General features: G+C 48.7%; 7 protein-coding genes and 1 non-coding gene across 9 annotated transcripts; 3 read left to right on the top strand and 5 right to left on the bottom strand.

Annotated features, from left to right (window-relative positions):
• The first annotated feature begins 453 nt into the window (after window positions 1-453).
• On the top strand, window positions 454-1,951 carry LOC9642540. The gene is made up of 4 exons (XM_024676017.1): window positions 454-508; window positions 561-1,036; window positions 1,085-1,178; window positions 1,245-1,951. The coding sequence occupies exons 2-4, from the start codon at window positions 829-831 to the stop codon at window positions 1,558-1,560; spliced, it is 618 nt and encodes a 205-aa protein (XP_024531785.1). The 5' UTR covers window positions 454-508; window positions 561-828; the 3' UTR covers window positions 1,561-1,951.
• A 361-nt stretch (window positions 1,952-2,312) lies between these two features.
• LOC112346593 (pentatricopeptide repeat-containing protein At4g02750-like) lies at window positions 2,313-3,468 on the top strand. The gene is made up of 2 exons (XM_024675912.1): window positions 2,313-3,331; window positions 3,375-3,468. The coding sequence occupies exons 1-2, from the start codon at window positions 2,313-2,315 to the stop codon at window positions 3,466-3,468; spliced, it is 1,113 nt and encodes a 370-aa protein (XP_024531680.1).
• Window positions 3,397-7,754, top strand: LOC9642071. 2 transcript variants are annotated; one of them, XM_024676014.1, is made up of 14 exons: window positions 3,397-4,317; window positions 4,367-4,483; window positions 4,532-4,593; window positions 4,641-4,755; window positions 4,810-4,881; window positions 4,936-4,995; window positions 5,059-5,188; window positions 5,241-5,416; window positions 5,470-5,663; window positions 5,723-5,856; window positions 5,910-6,202; window positions 6,255-6,507; window positions 6,565-7,464; window positions 7,540-7,754. In XM_024676014.1, the coding sequence occupies exons 1-13, from the start codon at window positions 3,481-3,483 to the stop codon at window positions 7,440-7,442; spliced, it is 3,321 nt and encodes a 1,106-aa protein (XP_024531782.1). In that variant the 5' UTR covers window positions 3,397-3,480; the 3' UTR covers window positions 7,443-7,464; window positions 7,540-7,754. The 2 variants fall into 2 exon arrangements, with proteins under 2 accessions (XP_024531782.1, XP_024531783.1); XM_024676015.1 differs by having other exon boundaries at window positions 7,528-7,754.
• A 2,555-nt stretch (window positions 7,755-10,309) lies between these two features.
• Window positions 10,310-14,265, bottom strand: LOC9642068 (U-box domain-containing protein 44). Its single transcript, XM_002971069.2, has 5 exons — window positions 12,910-14,265; window positions 12,530-12,827; window positions 10,669-12,473; window positions 10,435-10,596; window positions 10,310-10,389 (listed from the first exon to the last, which is right to left on the bottom strand). Exons 1-3 carry the CDS (start codon window positions 14,113-14,115, stop codon window positions 10,969-10,971), a joined length of 3,009 nt encoding a protein of 1,002 aa, XP_002971115.1. The 5' UTR covers window positions 14,116-14,265; the 3' UTR covers window positions 10,310-10,389; window positions 10,435-10,596; window positions 10,669-10,968.
• A 15-nt stretch (window positions 14,266-14,280) lies between these two features.
• On the bottom strand, window positions 14,281-18,594 carry LOC112346616. Its single transcript, XM_024675983.1, has 9 exons — window positions 18,386-18,594; window positions 18,209-18,306; window positions 17,957-18,155; window positions 17,414-17,894; window positions 17,107-17,358; window positions 16,876-17,055; window positions 16,747-16,821; window positions 14,685-16,685; window positions 14,281-14,597 (listed from the first exon to the last, which is right to left on the bottom strand). Exons 1-9 carry the CDS (start codon window positions 18,583-18,585, stop codon window positions 14,310-14,312), a joined length of 3,774 nt encoding a protein of 1,257 aa, XP_024531751.1. The 5' UTR covers window positions 18,586-18,594; the 3' UTR covers window positions 14,281-14,309.
• A 75-nt stretch (window positions 18,595-18,669) lies between these two features.
• Window positions 18,670-18,743, bottom strand: TRNAR-UCG. The gene has a single exon. It is a non-coding gene; the product is annotated as a tRNA-Arg (tRNA).
• Window positions 18,744-18,813: 70 nt separating this feature from the next.
• On the bottom strand, window positions 18,814-20,592 carry LOC112346665 (AAA-ATPase At3g28510-like). The gene has a single exon (XM_024676155.1). The coding sequence runs from the start codon at window positions 20,324-20,326 to the stop codon at window positions 18,881-18,883; it is 1,446 nt and encodes a 481-aa protein (XP_024531923.1). The 5' UTR covers window positions 20,327-20,592; the 3' UTR covers window positions 18,814-18,880.
• A 180-nt stretch (window positions 20,593-20,772) lies between these two features.
• Window positions 20,773-22,401, bottom strand: LOC112346619 (dihydrolipoyllysine-residue acetyltransferase component 4 of pyruvate dehydrogenase complex, chloroplastic-like). Its single transcript, XM_024675987.1, has 7 exons — window positions 21,877-22,401; window positions 21,628-21,819; window positions 21,368-21,559; window positions 21,206-21,293; window positions 21,075-21,145; window positions 20,934-21,017; window positions 20,773-20,877 (listed from the first exon to the last, which is right to left on the bottom strand). The coding sequence occupies exons 1-7, from the start codon at window positions 22,369-22,371 to the stop codon at window positions 20,773-20,775; spliced, it is 1,227 nt and encodes a 408-aa protein (XP_024531755.1). The 5' UTR covers window positions 22,372-22,401.
• Window positions 22,402-22,816: the final 415 nt, after the last annotated feature.

Below are 22,816 nucleotides of genomic sequence, written 5' to 3'. Positions count from 1 at the left end.
AAGGAACAAATTCTAGCAAGTTTGAGTTTGGCTTTGGTTCAGATACCTCATGCTTGTGATTTCCTAGATTTTTTTACACATCTTTTCTCCATGGTTATATTGTCTTGAATTGTTTAGCTTCTCAAGGCTGCTATATATAGTTGGGAGGGGAGAATGACACAAACCACAGGAATATTTTAAAAATATTCCATGGTCTATAATGCTTTAAAGGTTGGGAGGGTGGGCTGTCTTGCTTGTTATCAGTTTATGACTGTTCATTGGTACAGGGTGCTCCAGAGCAAAAGATTCGCACTTTCTTGGGTTCATTTGGTCTCTTGGGAAACTGCAAAAGAGTCATGTGGCTCTTGCAAAAATCACATTCAACAGATCTTTTAATAAGCCTTCAAATCACCTTGTAAGAATCCTATATTGTCTTTCAACACTTTCGTGATTCTGCTGTTTGGATTATTGTAGGACCTTGATGTCGTGGGAAGAAGGTTTATCACTCATTTAGGGAGGAGTTTTAATGGTATGAGAGTTTTGCAAGACATTGTGTTTGCTTTTTCCAATGCTTCTTATAGGTGAGCCACAACAATCTGGAAGCGTGAGCAAGCTCTGGGTTGTGACAGAAGGAAAACTATCGCCATTTCACGGCTCACTACATGTAGCGTGAACATAGTGATTCAGGGTTTTTAGGTCCTATGCCAAGCGCCTCGCTGGAGCACAGGATAAAATTTTTCTGGATCGTGACCATGTTGGTTCAGCACCCATCCTCTCTTGCAAGCTCTTCATCCTCAAGTGGCCCAAAATTCGACTTCCTTTCCATTTTAGATACTTTTCACACAAGTAATGCTCAGAAAAATCAAAGCAACTTGGTTCTACCCTAATTCAAACAGCGCCATGGGCAACGTCACTACACTCTCGGCTGCGAAGAATCCAGAGGTGCGTGAGATCGAGGACGTTTGGGCGAGGTGGGGAAATCCAGGCAAGATTGATAGGATTTTAAAGTGCAATGGTGGAGATCTTGACGAGGATTTCGCATCGCTCGCTCGCACGGGTATGAAAAAACTTGCACATTTTCTCTTTGATTTTCTTTGTGTTCTAGCTCTGTGGCACGGTACGCACATCAATAATCTGAAGGCAATAGTGGAAAATGGTCTTGAGATCCCGACAAATTCGAACGCTTTTGACACGTACGGGTGAGTTTGAACTTGTTTTTCTTACTCGTAGTTTGTCTCTAGTGTTGTGTTTTCTTTGCATCATAGGTACGCTGTCTACTTGACCGATTACGTCGGGAAGGCATTGTCCTATGCTACAGCAGGAGCAAATGGGTTGCGCGTTGTTCTTCTCTGCGAGGTGGCCCTGGGGAGCATTTTTGAGACACAAGCTGAAACACTGCCTTCGCTGCGAGCGGCCCCTTCTGGCAAAGATTCACTCGTGTTTGGCAAGAAGAGGGGGATTACTTTCTTGCCAGTGGCGCATCTGCAAGTTCCAGTGGAGTTCACACGAGGCCAGGAGAGAATTTTCGCCGTCTATGACCCCCGGAGGGTGAAAGTGAGGTATGCGATTATATTTTCTTGATCATAAAAGATGGAGATGTAAGAAATCCTTCGAGGAATGGAGAACGAGCTCCTTCCTCGCCTCCTTGCCCCAGCGAGTGTGTGACATCCTGGGAGAGGAGTTCAAAATTTTCCTGGATCCTCAACCTAGCTTCTTAAAAACAATCTCGCTCGGGATGATGGACCAAGTCTCTGGGAATCGCTGGCGAGGCTGCTTGCAAGAATGAAAACTATCGTATCTACCAAGAGATTTACAACCTGGGCCTGGCAGCCAGGAGGGAAGTGACCAGCTTTGAGGTTGCCACGCTTGTGAGCAGTAGAAATCTATCCTCAGCTGAAACGCTCACTGTGATCTTGAAATGCCTGAAATGATCCCGCAAAACCCCTGAAAAAGAAATAAATGATCTTATCTTTATTTTAACTTTAAAAAATAAATTTAGAGTGAAAGTTTACATTTTGCCAACATTAAATATTACTAATTGGGGTCTTTTGTAACTTAAAAAGATCACTTTATTTATGAATTCTAGCTGAAACTATGGCATGATGGATCGAAACAAGTTACTAAGAGCTATACAATCTTGTAGGGATCTCACAATTGCACAAGAACTTCACTGCAGGATTAAGATCTTAGACACCTTCTTAGCCAACAAACTGATTGAGATGTACACGAGCTGTGGAAGCCCAAAGAACGCTCGCAAAATTTTTCAAAGCATCCGCAGAAAAGACTACTACTCCTGGGATTTGATATTGGATGCATATGTACAAGACGGGCATATGGAGGAGGCCCAAAAAATCTTCACTGTCATGCCCCACAGGAATCTTGTCTCGGGAACAACCATGCTCAAATTTCATGGCGAACTCGGCTTGATCAAAGAGGCCGTAAAACTTTTCGATTCTATGCCCGAGAGAGACTTAGTCTTATGGACGGCAATGCTTTCTACTTATGCCACCAATGGGCATCTTGTAGATGCCGAGCGCATTTTTGACGAGATGCCTGAGAGGAGTTTTGTCGTATGGAATGCCAAGCTCACGGCATATTCCCAAAGCGGGAACCTAGAATACGCCAAACGCGCGTTTGACGAGATGCCTGAGCACAATGTGGTCTCCTGGACTGCCATGCTGGCAGCATACTCTGAGATAGGGAATCTTGGCGAGGCCATCAGAATCTTTAATGAGATTCGTCAGCGAGATATTGTGTGCTGGAACGCAATGCTTGCCGCATATGCCCGTGCTGGGTATCTAGAGGAATCTTGGGCATTATACTGTGCCATGCCGTACAGAAGCCTTAGCTCCTGTAATACGATGGTTTCCACATTTGTACAGAGTAGAAACATCACGGGTGCCTGGGCAGTATTGGAGGATATGCCACAGACGGATCTTATAACGTGGACAGCTCTCCTTACAGCATATTCCCAGGACGGGAATGTGGAGGAGGCCAAGCTTGTGTTTGATCAAATACCGCGCCACAATCTCTTCTCTTGGAACACATTGCTTTCTGTATATACTGCTAACGGGAGACTTGATTCCGCTAAAAGCATCTTTGAAATTATGCCAATGAAGGACCTAGTTTCTTGGAATGCCATACTTGCGGCATATGCCCAATGCGAGCATCTGGAGCTAGCAAAATTTACGTTTGATGGGATGCCCGAGAGAGATTCCGTCAGTTGGGACTGTATGCTAGTAGCGTTTTTCAATAACGAGAGGCTCGCGGAGTCCAAGGCCGTGTTTGGGAGCATGCCACGGCGTACTGCGGCGTCGTGGACGGTACTGTCCGCAGCATATTCCCAAAGCGGGCAAGTAGAGATGGCGCGAAAGCTCTTCGGCTGTATGCCGCAGCGGGATACCGCGGCGTGGGGCGGCATCCTGGCGGCATCTGCGAGCAATGGCCTGCCCGGCCAAGCCCTGGACCTCTTCTTCGAAATGCAGCTAGAGGAGGCGCCGGATGCCGCGTGCTTCGAGGCGGCGCTGGCGGCGTGCGTCCATCTCGGCCAGATGGACGCTGCGCGGTCGATCTTCGTGTCGATGCGAGAGAGCTACGGCGTCCACCCCTCGAAGCGCGATCACTGCTGCATTGCCGATCTGCTGTGCCGCGCGGGATCGCTGGACGACGCCATGGATCTCATCGCTGCTATGCCCTTTGCCCCGGATGATTTGGAGTGGAGCTGTGTGCTTCGATCTTGCAGGAATGGGGCGGATCTCGCGATCGCGAGGGCCGGGGCGAAATATTTCGACCCGCGCGCCGCCAGTGGCTATGTGCTTGTCGCCAATGCCATGGCAGTGGAGTGGAAGCGCTACCGAGGATTCGAACTCGCGTTATCGTCCAAGACGGTTTCTCTATATCCCGCCTCTTTGCATTCCAAAGCTCCTAAAACCCCCACTAGGGATTTCTAGGGTTTGCGAGGTTTCCATTCCCATGGCGGCTATGGCGGCGATGGCGCTGGGGTTTGAGGACGGCATCCACAACGTTCACGATCCTCGTCTTCGCCCAGCGCTTCTCCAGGCCGTGATGCAGACGCATTTGCCGGAAGATCATCACCTCCACAGGTCGCAGCAGGAGCGGCATTTCATTGGTAGCGGGTCTCGATTGGCGCAGCTGGAATTCGCCGCGACTCTCATCCGGCGCCATGCATTGCTGTCCGAGCCCATGGCTGCTGCGGCAGTGGCGCCGGGATTGCATCCTTTCCATGGTGGCGCGGCTGCCAAAGCCGCTGCTGATGCTAGGAAATGCGCGGTGGATGCGTGGGTCGAGCGCTTGCATGGTCTTCTCTCCAGTCCGGTGGTACGCTTGTGTTGTTTCATAAGCTCCTTGTCTTATCTTTTTCCCTTAGGCTGATTCACGCTATGCGGGAGTGGGACTGCTGGGAATTACGTTTCAGGAATTTACAAGACAACGTTTTCTAGAGTCCTATGTATCATGGTTTCAGAAACTCCTTGTCCAGCTCAAGGTTTGTGAAAACATAATTGTTACACTTTTGAAACTTCTTCTCTGGCAGCCCACAGAACCAACTTTCATCCGTGCAGCAGTCTGTGCTGCGCTTAATGATTTTCTTACGAGGTACTAGAGCTTTCTATCTTGTTCTAAGCTGATTGATTGTTTTTCAGATTGGGAAGCTTTCTTGACTACCCGGGAGTACGGCGCGAAGGCGCCGCTCTGGCTTCTAAGCTGGTCCAGACCCTTGTGCAGCTGCTTACTGACAAGGATTCCTGCGCAATATGGGTATGTAGAGTCATTGTCGATCGGTCAGTAAATCATTCACTGCCGCTCTTGCAGAATGAGGCTATCGATTTGTTAGCCACCGTTCTTAAGTATTTTCCGGCTTGTCTCCGACAACACTATAGCAATGTAAGTTCTTTGTGAAACTCCGTTTTGAGGCGTTTTATAATTCAAAACTTTCAGGTTGAAAGCATTCTTGTCGCTCAAATCATGGATGCTGACGGTAATATCGCACTTTCTGAGGTATTTATTATCTATGTTTTCGAAGCGCTGGCGGCTAATTCTTTTCAAATGTTAAGGAAGCAGAGGTGTGCTCGATGTTTGGCTTTACTTCCCAGAGCTCATGGTGAAGCGTCGGCATGGAGCGCAATGGTTCGTCGCATCCTCATCGCGGTAAACTCCGAGCTCGATAGAGCCTTTCGTGGTATGGAAGAGGGTAAGGACGTCAAATTTTTAAGCTGCTTGGTTTTCCTAAGTCTTCTTTGTAGTGAACGCTGCCGAAGAGGCCACTATGTCATTACAGCCCAGGGAAGGAGGGTGGCATTTTGCTGGCGCAAACATGTCCACTCAAGGAAACAAAAGGTTTTGGCAACAGTTGGTTCCACGAATATCGTCGCTCTTGCAAAGCTGCCATTATCTGCTTGTCAATCCATACCCAGTCCCGGTAAGCACGAGACGGGTTTGTTTGGACCTCTCTTATGGTTCCCTTTGATGAAGGTGCCGGTGCCTATACTTCCTTTACTTGCATTGTCCACAAGGATCCTCAGGGTTGATGGATCTCGCTTGCCAGCAGCATCACCTCTGTGTGTATCCGTATCAAGTGCTCATCAAACGGCTCTTTGCTCCGAACTTCCAGCATTACATCTCTGCGCATTGAATCTTCTCCATTCAACCATATGCGGGGCTAGGAGGTACAGTGGACGTACTCCCATGATCTTGTGTCTTATGTTTGCTGCATTGGTCCTTGCAGTCAGCTTCTTCCACGAGCGGCCCACATTGTCCACTTATTAACTGATGCTTTCCGAAGGTGCGGAGCTGTACCACCTGGTTTGAGAGTTAAGCTTTACGGCATATCCAAGCATTTGTTGATATCCCTCGGTGCAGGTATTTTCGACGGTATACTGTGCATGAGTCAGTTGTTTACTTTTTTTATCCAGGAATGGCGGAAGCACTTGCTCCTGTAGTTGTGGGTAATGCTCTATCCGACTTAAGGGGAAGCGCCTCTGGTTCTTTTGTTTTTTCTCCGAGGGGCACACGTCCCGGAAGTACTATGTCCACCGTTGCTGCCTGGGGGCCTGGGATAAACCAGAAGAAAAGGAAGGAACCGGGTGGCGTTCCTGTAGACCATCAAGGAAATGGTATGCCAGATGCAAGCTGTTTCAACGAAATAGTGATCCCTGTCTCCGTACAAATCTCTGCATTGCAAGCTTTGGAAGCTTTGCTCACTGCTGTAAGCTGTTATATGCTGTTCTTTATATTATTCTAATCCTTCAATGTTACAGGGTGGTGCAATGCTTCCGGAACGTGTGCGAGCTGAAGTGGACAGTTTACTTGCAAGCATAGCAATCTTAGCTTCCTCGAAAAGCGCATCTGGTGGCGGCTTTGATGACGAGAGCACGTCACTAGAAGGAAATCTGTCGGCGGCATCGGCTTCTTTCCAGGTCGCCGCATACAAGGCACTGCTGGCATCTCTATTGTCACCTTGCGCTCATCGGCCTCCCTACCTTGCGCAAGGATTATCAATCTTCCGCAAAGGTATAATCTCTTCTCACGTACATTTTTAGTTTGGTTATTTATGAGAACTTCATTCAGGTCGAAAAGACGCTGGGAGCGAAGTAGCTGAAGTTTGTGCCCACGCTCTACTCGCTTTAGAAGCACTCATCCATCCTCGATGCTTGCCACCTCTGGACACTCCCGCGGCGGTGGCCTCGGGCATGGCTGCTTCTGCGGTGGCGGGGGCGAGAGGAAGTGCTTCTGGAAACCCGTCTACTAATCCGTCAAGCACTCAGAAGCTCGCAAAGACTTCCTCGAACGCTGCTGCAAATGTTGGAGCAGTTCCAGCTGGGACTCCGCCGACGGGTATAAGCTTTGCGGCACCCTCAGCTCCTCCAGCTCCTCCAGCATTAAAGGTCAATAATCAGCTGGCTGTGGACCCGTGGGCGGAAGTAGACACTTGGCTTGGTTATGGAGAAGATATTGGAGAAGACTGGAGGGGATTGCTCGCTGAAGATTTGAGCGGTGAGGGGCTGGTCTTTAAAGGTGACCAACAAAGTGGTGGTTCGGAGCAGCCAGCTGCGACAGCAATGGCCGAGGCTGCGGGGGACGAAGTAATTCCAATGGATCCTTTGAGATACGTGGACATCGGTATGCCTGCTACTGCAACGTCCATGTCGATTCTTTCAACACCCGGTGGCGAATTCAGCTCGTCGCCGAAGAGAGACATACTGGACGTTGCGCGTGCTCAAGTGGCAACCAGCCTGCAAAACGACTTTCCAAGTTTTGCGCGGCTCATGGACTCTGAAGACCAGCAGCAAGACAGTGTCCCAGGTAAACAGGAGCCTTGCTCACTCTCGGAAAAGGCACCTGTTGTGGACCTCTCTAGTTTCGCTGCTTCCAAAATCACTCTAGGATCTGATTCGGAGACTGATGCGCTTCCAGACATTATCGACGGCGATCCAGACAGTGATTGAAGTGTCAGAAGCTACTTCCGAGGTAAACTCTTTTACTTTTGTAGTTTGCATCACCGGGTATGGAGGTCATACCATTAACTTACAGTTTTTCTTTCAGAAGTACCGCGCAAGGCCATCTTTCAATTTCTTGACAACGCTCTTGTTCTCTGCAGCCGGCAACTCTCCGATAACTATCAATTGCTGGACGCGGTCCACGATGTCCGCAAGCTCTTTCTTCTTCTGCTCCTCGATCTCGGCTTTCAACTGTGGCAAGTCAGGTTTCTCTTTTTATGTGGAGTCGAGCGATAAAACAAAACTCGTGGTCCGTTTTTACCCGCTCGGCTTTTGTGAAGGAATCGGCGATGCTCTTCTCGGTGTGCTCGTGGGAGTGGGATTTGATCTTCTGGCACTCTTGCCGGGCTCTGGCCAGGAGTTTATCAACCCTTACCTGCATTCCACTTGAGATCAAGCAGTACAACTCCATGGTGGAGAAGAAGGCAATCCAATCAGTCAAACCTCGGCAGAGTGGACGAGCATCTCAGCTCGCTGCTCCTCCTTCTTTCGATTCTCCAGCGCTTTGGACTCCTCCAGCATTCGCTGCCTCTCGGCTTTTCCCTGTAGAAAGAGTTCCAGAAGAGGAGGGGGATGAAGCTACACAGGAACTTGGAAGTATTTCTCGTCACTACCTGGAGCTTGAGAGCCCGTGCTTCGGCCTTGCGAGTGGCGGCTTCCAAGTAGGCCTGTGCTTCCGTCTCCACACGATTGCGGTGTGCCTCGGCGATGGCCTCGGCTCTTTGGTTGACGCCTTTGCCGATGGACGAAGCTGGGCTTCCGCACTCGCCTTCTTCTTTGCTGTACACTGCGGCTTTGCGTAGCTGCTGGGCCATTAGAGAGCCGGTTTATAACCAAACTCCCACCGTTATGACAGGTTTATAACACCGCCTGAATCTACATTGTTGCAAGTCGTGAGTTCGATTCCCGCAAGTTAAATTTAAGAGAAACAGAAAATCTTATTATGTGCAAACCTCAAACTCATTTTATCCCTATAAAGCCATATTCATTTAAAAATTACGAGTGAACTTTACTTTTATAATTATTAAGATTTTTATATATTAAATGAAATTCTATAATAATATTTAATTACAAAAGTAAACTTAACTTTACTGATCTTGCTAAATATTTTTTGGCAAAAGATAATTATTTTAAGTACTTATAACAATGAAGAATGTAATTATTATTATAAATTGGAATAATGAGAAAGATATATATATCAAACTTTGGCATACTATTGATAATAATAACAACAATTTCACAAGATATTAATTTTCAAACAGGTGATTTTGATGTTCTATCTGAAGAAGCAGTAAATATTATTTTCCATGTTATTCAAAATGCAATTAATTTTATACCAAATAATGTACTTCCAAGAGATCAAAGCTTCCATGGACTTTTATTACTTATAAATCCAGGTAGAAGTACTACTTCTATTGTATATGGTATTTATGCTTTACAAACAGCTGCTCAACTTTGTGGTTCAAATAATGAAGGCAATGAAGATGTAGGATCTGTAATTAGAAACTCATTAAATCATATTTTAGAAAGATCATATAATGAGATGAGGAACTTTGCTGCTTCCTATATTTATATTAACACTCAACATTTTGTTATTTATTATTACATTAGAAACTATATTCCCCGTCATAATCAAATTTATGCAATAAAACTTTTTAATTGTAACGTATTTTCAAGTATCTTAATAAGTGGGTATGTTAATATGTTATATCAATATCTATTAACAACACATTTTTTAATTTCTTCAAACCAAAAAGCATATTTATATTTAAATAGTGATTGTAATTTAGTACTATATACTAAAAAAAAAAGTTTATGGTCTACACAAACAACAAATAAGGGTACAGAATGTATACTAAGGTTACAAGAAGATGGAAATTTAGTTTTATATTCTTATAATAAAGAAGTTATTTGGGCTTCTGGTACTTATTGTAAATATAATAATTGTTATGAAAATGCACATTTAGTAGTACAAAATAATTGTAATTTAGTATTATATTTCTCATATCAAAAGGTATTCAGCACTAAACCCATAAAGAAAAATGTATGGAATTCAGGTACATTTTGCTAAATTATTAGCTTAATAGCTTAAGGTTTTGTAAACTAAAAATAATATGCATAGTAATATACCCAGTTAATAAGAATAGATTAGATCCTCTAAAAAAATTTCTCTGAGCAAATAATTGAAGGCATTAACAAATCGTCTAAAAATAAATGTTTTATAATAATCCACTGACTGATTTTCAACTTGAAAATAATGAGAAAGCATTCATTTCATGACCACATACTATACTAATTGATACTGTTTATTATCTTTGTTAAACTATCTAGTTTATACAGTAGAACGATTGTTAAAGCGCACGGAAAAACTACATTGATCTCTTGATAATGTTCTTTGATCTTTCTTGGACAAATGATCATTATCCACCATCCATCCATGAAAAACTTGTCCAAGCTAAACTAGTACTTCAAATGCTTCTAAATGTTTTTAATGTTTATGGTATTTGGTATATGTAACTCAATGTTGTCCTATACCAACTCGCAGCTGCCGCTCTCCCCTCCTCCTGACTGAGGGAGAGCGAGCAAGTGGTCCCCCGTTCGTTTTGCAATCATTTTAGCTTGTTCCCCCTCAACACTTTTAATATATATCCAGTTAATTCTTTCAATCCCATATAGAGCTCTTTGGTACTTCACTAGTCTGCGAGTTATTCTTGCCCGACAGTTTGTTTGGGTCAAAACAAGCATGGAGATGACAGGAGATGGTAAGAATAAGAGAAATTTAGAAATCTAGATCAGAGATGTTAATCCTCCTTAGATTTGGCTAAGTTACTGTTTATATGAAAATGCAGCTTTTAAAAAGGAACAACCATTCTCCCAGTAAGATGACCAACGAGACCTGCTTAAAGAAGTGGCTAAGAAAACAAACATATCTCCCAAATACCTGCAGTGTGGTGCCTACAATCATGCCTGTGGAGAATCAGGTCAGTAGGCCATGAATTGTTAAACTCCACAGCAGAAGTAAGATCCAATCCAGGAAGCATGTTGCCAACAAGCTCAATTCTGCTGGAAGGAAGCCTTGGCAGCCTTCTTTGCTGCACAATTCCTTGCAAACAATACAAATCTTATACTATTTGAAAGAAGAAAATCAAAAGAAGAGAAAGAAATCCAAATCTACCTGAGACTTGCTGGCCACAAATCAAGGCCAGTGCCACGAGAGGGTCCTCTGGATTCTCTGGCTGGAAATCAAACACTGTGCACTGCTGCTTGGATTGGACAATGGTCATGTAGTGGCAAAGCTTTGTAATCCCACTGGCTTCCACTGTGTTGATAAGCCAAGATGGAGGACCTGGAGGAACACGAAGAGGAACTGTGGCCACATAAACTTTTGCGCAAGAACAAGACGCAGGATTGTAGAGAGCCATTGCTCTCGTTTAGAAAAATCTATTTACAATCACTAGTATACCACACAAATGGATTAGAAATACGATGACTGAGAGTGGAGTACCTGGAGATGAGCTAAAATCCTTGCCGCCATCGGCCTCGTCACGCTGTTACCTCGCGAGGTCAGCTCAATAAGTGGCATCTGAGCCGAGCTCCCAAACTCGTTCCGGTACCTTTCGATACGGAACACCTTCTCCAGCATCCACAGCGCCTTTTCTTTCGCCTCCGGCGTTCCAAACGTGATAACTCTCACCAGGCTGCGAATCCCGCGAGCATCCGCGATGACTTTCACTCCCTTCTGCCAGATCTCGTCGTGGAGCAGCGTCGCTAGCGCAGTGAGTGCGGCTTCCTGGACTTGGGCCTCGCTCGCCTCCAGGCACTGGATCAGCGGAGCCACTGCTTTGGCCTCGAGCATGCAAAACGAGCCTCTCTCGGAGCAGTGGCCTTGGTGGAGCTCGCATCCTGTTTCTCGAGGCCGGAAGAAGCACGAGAACAATCCGGCGCTGCTTCTCGCCACGGGCGTGGAAAGCCTCCGGGAACTCTCCGAGAACTGTGCCAGTCCTGTCGCAGCTCTCGCTCTTGCCAGTGGACTCCCCGCCGAAAGTACGTCGACCAGGCGTGACACGGCACCGTGATCAGCAGCCAGGCGTTGCAAGTCCTCCCGTGCTGGCCTTGTAAAGTGTAGTAGCACCGCCACCGAGTTCTCCACGACCGAGTCTTGGACGCTCTTTGGCATGGCTCTCGTACCCCGAACCACACCGTCCAGGAGATTTAGCGTTGGAGGAAGCGCTCCGGCTTGGAGCAGCCTCTCGATCACTTGGTTGTCGGTTGACGGGAGGTTGCCAAGGATCCCAACGGCGGCAGCTTTTTCTTCGTCCGAGCTCCATGTAGCCGATAGTACGTCGACTAAAGTCTTGAAGCTAGTCGGGCCAAGGAACTCGGATATCTCACGTCCAGAGCCATCTCCCGACAGGCAGAAGAGCAGTTTGAGAGCGTAGACTCGGACGCCAGAATCGCTGTTTTCGCAAAATGGAAGAAGCAGCTGGATGGCGTCTGCCGCTCTTAGGATGTTTCTGGCCTCTGCGGCGTCTCTAGAAGTAGCAATTCCGTAGAGTGCACGTAGAAGATGTCCCTGGATCTCTGGCCCGGCGAGATTGAGTAGCGAAAGCAGTTGCACTAGTGTATCTTCGGATTCCAGCACCTCGTTGCTCTTGGATGTATTCGCAGGTGACGATGCCAGATTGGCAAAAGTTGCTGCAGCTTGTTCTTTGAGCGTGACCAAGGAAGACGTGACTGAGCACAAGAGCCTGAGCAGGGAGGGGACGACGCCCGCAGCAATCATTTCGTCCCTATTGTCCGGAAGCGTTGACAAGTTTTGAAGTGCACCAAGCGCTGCAGATTTGGCTTCCAAGTTACCCAGGGAAATCATTTTCACCAGAGGACCTATAGCTCCATCCTGTGCTAGTGTCGCTTTGCCTTGATCCGTAAGGCCCATCCTCGCGATCGCACTTGCCATTAAAATCTTGTCCTTGTCCGAGCCTACAGATACCAGTAAAACAGATGAAATGCCTGTTCCAAAAGAGAACCATGCATACCTTCAGCCAGCCGGACAGCAAGGGGTCTAAAGTAGTTTGCCTCGGCCATTTGTACCACGTTCTGGCTGTTGTTCGAAAGAGCATCCAGCAAAGCCGTGGCATCCTGAACAGCGCTTTCGATCTCGTTCCTCAGCGTCGCAAGCAGAAGAATGCATCCCTGAGCTTTCCCAATCTGGTCGCAAATCCTGGGAACCTTCGATAGCTCCAACAGGAGCTTGACCGCTTCCTTTCGCTCTTCACCATCTCGCGACAGCGACCTCACCGTGAGGGGCAATGCACCTGCGTCCATTATCCTTTCCTGCCTCAAAGTGTGCGTAATTTAGAGCCTTGCCTGCACAACTGAATCAGACCATCAAGGAGCAAAAGGTGACAGAGCATACCTTGTTCTCGTTGCCAGCAGCAAGGCTAGAAAGCGCAGCCAGAGCTTTCATCCTTGTAGCTCTTTGTCTGGACTCGAGCAAGCTCACTATAACCGGGAGAAGTCCAGCTTCGGCAATCCACGTGGGGTTCCGAGGCCTCTCTTCGCTAAGCCTGTGTAGTTCCCATAGTCCAGCTTGTACCTCAGTATCCTCCTGGCTCTTGATCTTTCGTCCGCAAGCCTCGATATTGTACCGCGTGCTTCTGTCTCTGGACTCCTCGATCGCAGATCTCAAAGAGTGGTTCGGCTTCAACTCGAAGCTGTCGAGCTCGACCCCAGTCACGGGGCACACAGTGTTCCCATCCCGAAACCACTTCTCAATGGCGCTCCTCTCGAAAGTCTGGCCGGAAGCAATCTCCACCGGGTCCTCCATGAGAGCTCGCGTCAGCTGGCAGTAGAAAGGCATGTACTGCCAGTTACTTCCAGTCACTCTATGAAACTCCCCACTGCCACCATTCTTCACGTTGGCGGCGCTCAAGAGCCCAATGATCTGCTCAAGCTGATACGCCTCGGCTCGGTTCTTCCGGAGCTCGGCCTCTTCCTTCTCCTTCTTAAACTCCTCCAGCTCCTGAGCGAGAGCGAGTGTGTTCTGAGGCACTCCAACGGACCTGGCAATCTGGAGCAGCAGATCATTCGCGAAAGCACTGTCTGTTCGTTGGTCTCGGATCCCCAGCTCGATCTTCTCCACGAGCTCTTCGTCGGCGGCAGCAGCTCGAAACTGGGCGCTTTGCATGTCCACCAAGAGCTTGGAAGTCACCTCGCGGCTGTCCACCGAGATGTTCATACTCGCCAGTGGAATGAGGCTCAAACACCTCCCAATCTCGTGCGTGATGTCCTGGACTTGCTTGACGAGCGTCCGGCAGTGTAGAAGAAGGTAGATCCGGCTCTTGGATCCACACAACTTGATCAACTCCTGTGCCTTCTTCATCTCCCTCTCCAGGCTCTCCAGCGAGACTCTCATCGGCGGCGTGTCCCTCACATTCTTATCGTGGAGCTCTCGCAACACGGGCAAGATCTTCTCCAGGTAGCTCCCAAGCTCGCTAAAGCTCTCCCTCTCGATCAACACATCCTTGGCAGCCATGGCCGTGTCCGTTACCTGGACTACCAATCGAGCCAGCACCTCGGAGATCGGTGCCAACACCGCATTCCCTATGCCGCCGCGCAGCATTCTGTCCAATCCCAGAATCTCTCGCGAAATCTCTAGAATCTAAGATCCAGAAGCATTCTTTCCTGAGATCCCAGCGAAGTCTTCCAGGAACTGGCGCTCGCTCGCTCGATCCTCACCTCGTTGATGCGATCGCCAAACGCTGCTCGTCAAGTCAAGACCGTGTCCTCTCAAGAACCCTAAAAACAGTAGTGTTATTATAGTCTTTGCCAGAGATCATGGAGCTCCTTTAACTCGTTTGGCAAAGCGTGGATGGAGGACCTCAAAGCAATGCGGTACATGGTTTTGATCGTCTCCACGTCCAGTGCTCGAGCGCTCGACGCTTTGTCCTCTTTGATCACAGCTCCCAGCAAGTTTTTCAGTAAAGTCTGGAGCTGGGCGATGAATTTTTCCAGAGTTTCGTCCGCTGGCCTCGATTCCACTGTCACTTCCAGCGCTCGCCGGCCTTCCAGCATGCACGCCATTCCTTGCTCCAGTATCAACAGCTGCGCAAAGAAACCTTCCATTAGAACACTAGAACTTCACGATCGAAGAAAAAGAACTTTGTTATGCAAAAAGCAAAGTGGTAGTACCTGGTTTGCGCCGGAAAATGGTAGCACCAAGAAGCAAAGGTCGCATTCCACCAGGAGGATGTCGAGGAACATCGTCGGATGCGAATGAGGCCGATAGTAGCCGAGAGCTTTCCGGAGATGGTGGTCCGCTAGCGAGGCGTGGAACTTGAGATTCGTGTCTTTGCTGTAGTCGGTCTTGAGCTTGGCGATCTGGAGGCAGTTCCGAAGGTGCGAGCCGATCTGGAAGTGCGTGAAGGCGGTCTCCTGCGCTCGAGGAATCGACTCGTAGAGCAGCAGAGCCTCGAGGATGTCCGACGTCGCAAACAGCGATTGCAGCTTGTAGCTCGTCAGCGAGTCGCCCGAGTTTAGAACCGCGGAAGTCTGCTGATCCACCGTGAAGAGTCCCAGCCTCAGGTACGTGTTGGCGAGCTGCGTCACAACGTTTTCCTCGAGTTCCTTCGAGCCGGATAAGTTGGCGGCTTCTCTCTTCGCAGCTCGGTAGCACTTCAAGGCCTTCAAGTAAAACTCCCTGGCCTCGCGAGCGACTCGTTCGCGTTTCTCCGGACTCAAGTCACCCACGGACATCCAGGCAACCAGCTTCTCGGCAGCCGATCTTAGTGCGTGGCCGAGGTTGCAGTTCACGAGGAGTACGTTTGTCGAATCTCCAACTGTTTCGAACGCTCGGATGGCGGTGAGATAGGCCATCTCGGCGAGAGCAAGATCCTCGCTAGCCAGTATCAGACGTGCGAGCTCGTTGCAGGCCCAGCCTTTCTTCCGAACGGCTGCGTCCAGATCTCTAGAGGCTCCAGGAACGTCTGTTAGAGCGTATATCGCAGCATCGTAGCAGTCCACTGCCGCCACGAAGTTGAGCTTCAAGTCTTTGGTGAGAACTCGTTGCAAGTGGAAGCAGACGTGATTCTTGCAAACTTGCTTGTAACTGTAGTCTGCTTGAGTCTTCGATTCTTCCTCCACTGTCCCATCTTTCGCCTCATAAACAGTTGCCACCGCTTTCCCTGATTTCTTGTGCTTTGTCCGCTGCCTCGAGGAATTTTTCTCGCTGTAATCACTGCTACTCGTTGCACTGCTCCCACTGCTTATTCTATCCATATGGCAGCTACAGTCACTGGCACTACAGACTCCACATCCCGGCTTTTGTCCGGACTTCTTCCTGAGGCGTTTAACTTCTCGCACTATCTCCTCAGCCATTTGTAGCTCCTCGCCACCTTTCATTCCCTTGCGTGGAAGGCTATTTTCACCGAGAACCATGAGGTTTTTGATGTAGACGTCGCCTATCAACCGCCACACCTGGCCCCAAAAGAGTCCTTTCTGGAGGTCATTCTGCTGAGTTCCCGATTTACGAGGTAGGAACTTCTTCTTTGAGCTGCTTGCCGGCAAACAGTACTGGCAGCCATACGGACTAGGCAGGTTTTCCAGCTTCAGCACTGACGCATAAACGGAGCAGGCGAGCTGAGCAGCTTTCACTGTCCGAACCAGGTCTCCTTTCTCGCTGTAAGCCTCCCCCAGAGCAAGATAAGACTCTCCCAGCATCAAGATGAGCTCCCTGAGCTTCTGGTCCATCAAAACACCGAACTCGCTGCTTCCAATGTCGTAGAAGCTGATACAGTCTATATCCCCGCAAAGGCACAGAGGGAACTGCTTGATATTTGTCACCCTCAACTTTTCCTTGTCAATGTCTTGAAGCTGCCTCTGGGACCGTAGAGATAGTATGGCTTCAGAGACGTGATGAACAGCGGCCAGGCGCGGAGAGACAGGATCGACTTCGGCATCCATGACTTGTACAGGAGAGTCGTAAAGAGTCAGCTCTTTCTCCGAAACTTCTGTCTCGCCCGATGTCGTAGATAATTCCTCGATGCAAACGCTTTTCCCGTCAAGGTCCGGATCAACTATTTCTTCATGATCGTAGGCTTCTAAAAGCAGAACAGGCTTCGCTGAAGAGTCATGCTCCTTGCAACAGTTTAGAATTAATCTGGCAACTTGCTCATGCGCGATTGCTCTGATTATCTAAACAAAACAAACTCAGACTTAGTGCCAGAGCTCAAAAAATTAACGAATAGCAACCTACCAGATGCTCTTCGTTGTCTAAGAACTCTAGACATTTCCGAAACAATTTAGCACATTTGCAAATGTCACTTGACTCCTGAATAAACACAAACTTTCAATTAAGAAAAAGTCCCCTTACTTCAAAACATACCTGAGAACGTGATAAGCTGTAAGCAATGCGGTACAAAAGCATTGCCAGAGGCAACGTATAACAGTTACCATTAGCATTCCGCGAAGGTAGTGTGCTGTGGCTGTCAACTTTCTTGCAGCTCTTAGATATATCTGATAGATCATACAGCTGCAACACGTCCTCGCCATGATTCTTACACAGCTACAAAATTAGTGAAGTATTAGTACATGACACTCCGGATTGATAGCTTACCCAGTAGGTCCCAGGGTCATGCTTGCAATTTTCTTGAAGAAACCTCAGCACTGAAATGGCATTCTGTTGCACAATATGTGGCTGAAAAAAGACTGTCCCGTCTTCCGCAAGGCCCTTTAAGCAGAAAATGTCGTCGGTCTTTAGAAGCTCATATCCCTGAACGACGCCATTGTGATGGTAGCAAATAGCCAGCTCGGGAACACTGGCCATTACATTATCTAACCAGGCATCGAGCCACATCAGAGGCGTAACCTGCATAAAAGAGGCTGTCAGCAACGGCCTCGCACACAAACCATCTTCTTTTTACCTGTCGTTTAATCTCCATGAGGTGCAAACTTACAGCGACATGCTTCTCGTTGCTGAAAACCAGTAGATCGCTTCCTAGAAGCATTCGCAAGTTCTGAAACTGCCAGTAAAGGACCCGCAAAAAATCGTCGGATGTCTTCTTTTGCCTCACTCCATCTTCTTCACTGTACTCCGCATCATCATCCTCGTCATCATCATCCCCCAGCTCAACTTCAGCCTGCCTTCCACGCGAGAGCTTCCCGTTATGCTGGACCGGCAGTCTCATCGTAGCGCACAGGTTTCCCTCGCAGCCTTCTTCGTCTATAGTTTCCTGCCATGGGCTGAACAAGGACTCCGTCGAACTGTCCGTCTCTTTGGTTGATTCCGACGGCGGGGGCGATCTCGACTGCATGGAATGGTGGACAAATCTCGAGTATAGCAGCTTCTCACCCAGCTTGACTGCTTTTTTTTTACGAACAAGCGTTTCTCTGTCTTCATCCGGCCTGCATTCAAACGTAAGCACGCAAAGAAACTCGAATTAAAGCAAAGACAAAAGTTGACACACCCACTGTTCAGTATGAGAGTCCTCCCAATCCTATGAACCGCGACTGACACCCGAGCTTTCGAGTATGGAGTCTTGAAGATCTGCTTCAGTATGTCAACGGGAGCAATCACGTCGATCCCGTCCCCGTGGCCGGAGAGGGCACTGGCAGCTAAAGCATCGCATTTTTGAGCGACTGTTTTGCTGGTTGTTTCACATATGTCTGAAAGAGAAAAGACTAAAAACTAAAGAACAATCCAAACGATCAGCTCTTACTTCCGGATGATTCGTTAACAGCAGCGAGAGCTCTGTTGCTCAGAGGCGCATTGAGATCAGTCTCCGCTGGAAGTAGCTTGTAGTGAGGCGCAATCACCCTGGATGAATGCAAGGCAAGCAATTTATTGAGCCATCGCAAGATCGTCACTCAAAATCACATCGATCGCAAGAATTCACCTCTTGTGATAGACGACTGCTGTAGAGGAAAATGCCTTGGGCGGGCTCGCCGTCGGCACGGGCAAGCTCCCGCATATGAAGCTCAGCCCCGCAGCCTGAGAATCATCGCCGCTGTGATTGAGCGTCCTCTGGACTTGCATCGATCCCACGCATTGCAGCTCCTGCGGCTTGTCGTGGAATGCCACAACCTGTGCTTCCATCGCTCATCCAGGAACCCTAAAACCACAGAAAATAAAAACCCTAAAACCACCAAAAAGAAAAAGTTCATAAAAGTAGAAGAAATGCGACCACGGTGGGATTCGAACCCACGACCTTCAGATCCGAAGTCTGACGCGCTAATCCACTGCGCTACGCGGCCATGTTATGTTTGCAATCACATTGCACAGTCTACACAAAGACCACAGCACATGATAGAAAAAAAAAACGTGGAAAGATTTTTCTTCCAACTTTTGTCACAATAATGCGGCCAGTCACTGTCAAAAACTAAGTGTTATGCTAATCCTGATTATTATCGTCATTATCGTCGCTGTCGCTGTCGCTGCCGCTGCTGCAGAGGCTGGAATCGTCCTCCTCGTCTTCGTTGTCGTCGAGATCGTCGCCCTGCGACACCTTGTCCGCTAGGGTTTTCACCACATTCTCCAGCGCCGCGGTGTGATCCTGGCCATGACGGAGTAGCGTCTCGACGGCGGAGGCCGGGGTCATCTTCACGCTCGCGATCAGGCCTTCGATCGCCGGGTAGAGCTCGTGATCCTCGATCTTGAGATAGGTCGCCGCCAGCGATCGAAATGCCGCGAACGAGCAGTAGCTCATGTGGATGTGCATGTCCATTCTCCCCGGCCGCAGGAGCGCAGCGTCCAATCGCTTCACGAAATTCGTGGTGAAGACGAAGATCCGCTCTCTGCCGCACGAGGACCACAATCCATCCGTGAAATTCAGCAATCCCGAGAGTGTCACGCCCTGATCCTCTGGATCTAGCGCCCTCTCTCTCCTCCTCCTCCTCCTCTTTTGGATCTTGGAGATATTTCCTTCGTCCTCCTTGTCCTTGTTCTTCTTCTTCTTCTTCTTGTTCTTGCGACGATTCTCGATTGGAATGGAGCAATCGATGTCCTCCACCACGATAATCGCGCGATCCTTGACGTGAATCAGCAGCTGCCGGAGCTCCTGGTTGCTCCGGACCTTGGTGAGCTCCAGATCGTAGACGTCATAGCCAGTGAAGTTCGACATGGCTCCAATCAGGCTCGATTTCCCGGTTCCAGGGGGGCCGTAGAGCAAATACCCCCTCTTCCACGCTCGCCCCACCCCAGCATAGAAATCCTTGCCTTTCATGAATCTCGTGAGATCCTCCATGAGCAGGGCTTTGTAATCCGGATCCATGGCGATCGTGTCGAATGTGGGGGGCGGATTGAAAGGGATGGACTCCCACGACTCGTAGATGTTCGTGTGGAGCTCCTTCTCGCAGCCCAATTTCTCGATCTCTCTGCCCCTTTCCATGACGAACTCGAGGTAATCGGGCACTAGACCTCGATCGGCTTTGGGGACTGTTAGATGGAGGAATCGCTGCTCCTCCCTGCGATACATTCCCTCGCTCACGATCGTCTGGAGCTCCCAAACTATCCTGGCGCCCCGGAATTCGTCGAAGACCTGCTGGCCAGTGGCGATGGTGAATGTGAGCTTCTTGGCGTTTCTAGGGCACTCGGCGGTGAGCGCGTCGGCCCTGTTCTTGAGGCTGGACGAGTAGAGGGCGGCGTAGGTGTAGAGATCGTTGCTTCCGGCGCCGCTGCGCTCGCTGATTGTAATGCTGTGGTAGAGTGACCAGCGGTGGAGGATCTTGCGGCGGAGATCCTCGAGGAAGCGATAGAAATCGGGGGGGACTAGGGTTTTGAGCGCGGCGGCGACGCCCACCACGGACCAGAAGAATGCGATGAGCATCGAGTACTCCATGGATCTCTCTCTCGCTCTCCAAGTATGAACGAGTGGATTGGAAGAGAGAGAAGAAATCTATCACTCGGCTTGACCTCGGCGATCGCCCAATTCCAATGGTGGAGTGGAGAACGCACTTTATAGGGAAAAGAAGCTTGGACAGCACACAAATGGAACGTCCAACGAATCTTCGTCCTCTTCACTGTTTACTTGTCAAACAAAGTAAACTCTTTCGGCGCCGGACTTGCTTTTCTTATTATGTTAATTTCATCTTCGCATAGGGATCAAACTCAGATATTCGTACCTCATGTTTTGTAGCGCGTAGGCAGTGCTGATTGGCACATCGAGCCAGTGTAGTGATCGACGAAAAGAATCGTTCCAGTGGCGGACAAATGCTACAAAATGGTCGATTAGGTAGGCGTGTGGATCAAGAGAATCAGAAATCAGTTTAAAAGACAAAACTTTGATCACAGCGTCAGCTCCATTGCATTCTCAACGATTTTGGAGAATGTATCGAGGAACGATGCCAAGTCCGCGCCATCGATAATCCGATGATCCGCAGTCACATTCACCTGACAATTCCATCACTTAAGTTTCATGAGCAAAAGATTCCTTGACGTTTTCATACCTGCATCTGGTTCTTAACACTAAACACGCGACCCTCGCTTGCCACAAGAGTTGGTTTGGCTGCACCGACAGCCATAATCGCGCCCTGTGGAGACAAGAAATTTAACAAGCTCACTGAAAACTCGACAAAACCCATGCTTACTTGGCCAGGTGGAAGTATAGCGTCAAATCGATCCACGCCAAACATCCCCAGGTTTGATATTGTAAAAGTTCCTGTAATTGGTTGTCAAAGCGTATTGTGCAATGCTTAAACACACTAGAGTTTGCTGAAACCTGTGGTGTACTCCTGGGGTTGCAGCTGTTTGGCACGAGCCTTGTCCACAAGCTCCTTCCACTTTCGAGCAAGGGTGTAGACATCAGCCTATTATACAACAGTGCCATCAGAGAAAACAGCGAACGCAAAACTCAAATCTGATCTGGGAAAGAGGAGTTTACCTTGTCCGCATTCTGGAGCACTGGAGTTATAAGGCCTCCATCGATAGCCACGGCAACAGCGATGTTGATGTTGCTGTTGTGACAGAAACTCTTGCCTTCCTTGCAACTTGCGTTTACGACAGGATGCCGGGCAAGCGCCAAAGCAGCTGCTTTTGCCAAAAGAACTGACATGCTGACCCCCTTGGATTTGATCTGCAGCAAAAATCCTCAAAAGCTAGCAAAAGAAGTAACAAAGTTACGTAGGAAAAGAAGTCACAAACCTTTCTGTAGAGAGCATCAATCCCAGTTGTCGAGATGGAACACCCGACCCGGAAAGTTGGCACGGACAAACTCTCCACCATGTTTTTGGACACTGCTGCCTGCATGCCTGTGAAAGGCACGGTGAAATCCATTCGAGGAGGAGCTTCAGCTTTTCCCGAAGATGGAGATGGATTTGCCACTAGAGCTCCATCCTCCTGCTCCTTTGGCGATGCAAGGATGCTTGCTCCCACACCTTGCAAGCTCAGCACACTGCCCAGGCTCGTCACTGGCTTTCCAGCAAATACCTCGACGTCAGCTGGGACGATCCGTCCATGCGGCCCAGTTCCGGAGATCTTGGAGAGGTCGGCCTTGTATTGTTTGGCCAACTTCTTCGCATGAGGAGTTGCGACGAGAGATTTCTCCTCCGCCACCACCCCTGGAAGCGCGTCGGGAAATTCGACTTTAGGAGCTTCCACAGCTGGAGCTGGAGATATTGGAGATGACAATCCAATCGATTTTCTCCTCGCCTCGGCAATATCCTCCTCGTTCTCTGCGAGCAACGCGATCAACTCGTTGATCGCCGCAGAACTGCCACTTTCCACCACAATGCGAGCCAAATATCCATCGTAGAACACTTCCACATCCATGTCCGCCTTGTCCGACTCCACAACCGCGACGATATCCCCTTTCTTGACCTTGTCCCCTTCGGCCTTCGTCCACTCGACGACCTTGCCCTCGGTCATGGTGGCGCTGAGCTTCGGCATGAGGATCTCGTGGATCTTCGCCGCCGCCACGACCAGTGATCCCCTCCTCCCACCAATCGAACCCTTGGAAGAGGGAAAAATAGCGATCCATCCCTTGGACGAAGAAAGATTGCCTCCTGGGCTTTGGATCAACATTGATGGATCCGAAATCATCATCGCCACCCGAGAAACACTAGGGGAAATTTAGGGCCACCATTACATGCATGTCATCGTCCAAAAGAATTCAGCAATTCCAGCGTTGAAAAAGGGTACACAAAAAATTTTAAGTGAAATAAAAGGTTTCGTAAGCAGCTCACCATCGAAGGCACCAAGCGCAGGATATGACGTTCTAGATCCACACCGCATCCAGATTGATGGCGATCATCCCTGGGCGAAAGTCGAAGTTGTTTTCCAGAGTCATCCAAGAACACTGAAAACTCCGATGGCGTAGAGATTGAGGTGGAAG

Source organism: Selaginella moellendorffii, unplaced genomic scaffold (assembly GCF_000143415.4).
Source record: "Selaginella moellendorffii unplaced genomic scaffold, v1.0 SELMOscaffold_16, whole genome shotgun sequence".
Classification (NCBI taxonomy): Eukaryota; Viridiplantae; Streptophyta; class Lycopodiopsida; order Selaginellales; family Selaginellaceae; genus Selaginella; species Selaginella moellendorffii.
This window is presented reverse-complemented; position numbering and strand designations above follow the sequence as displayed.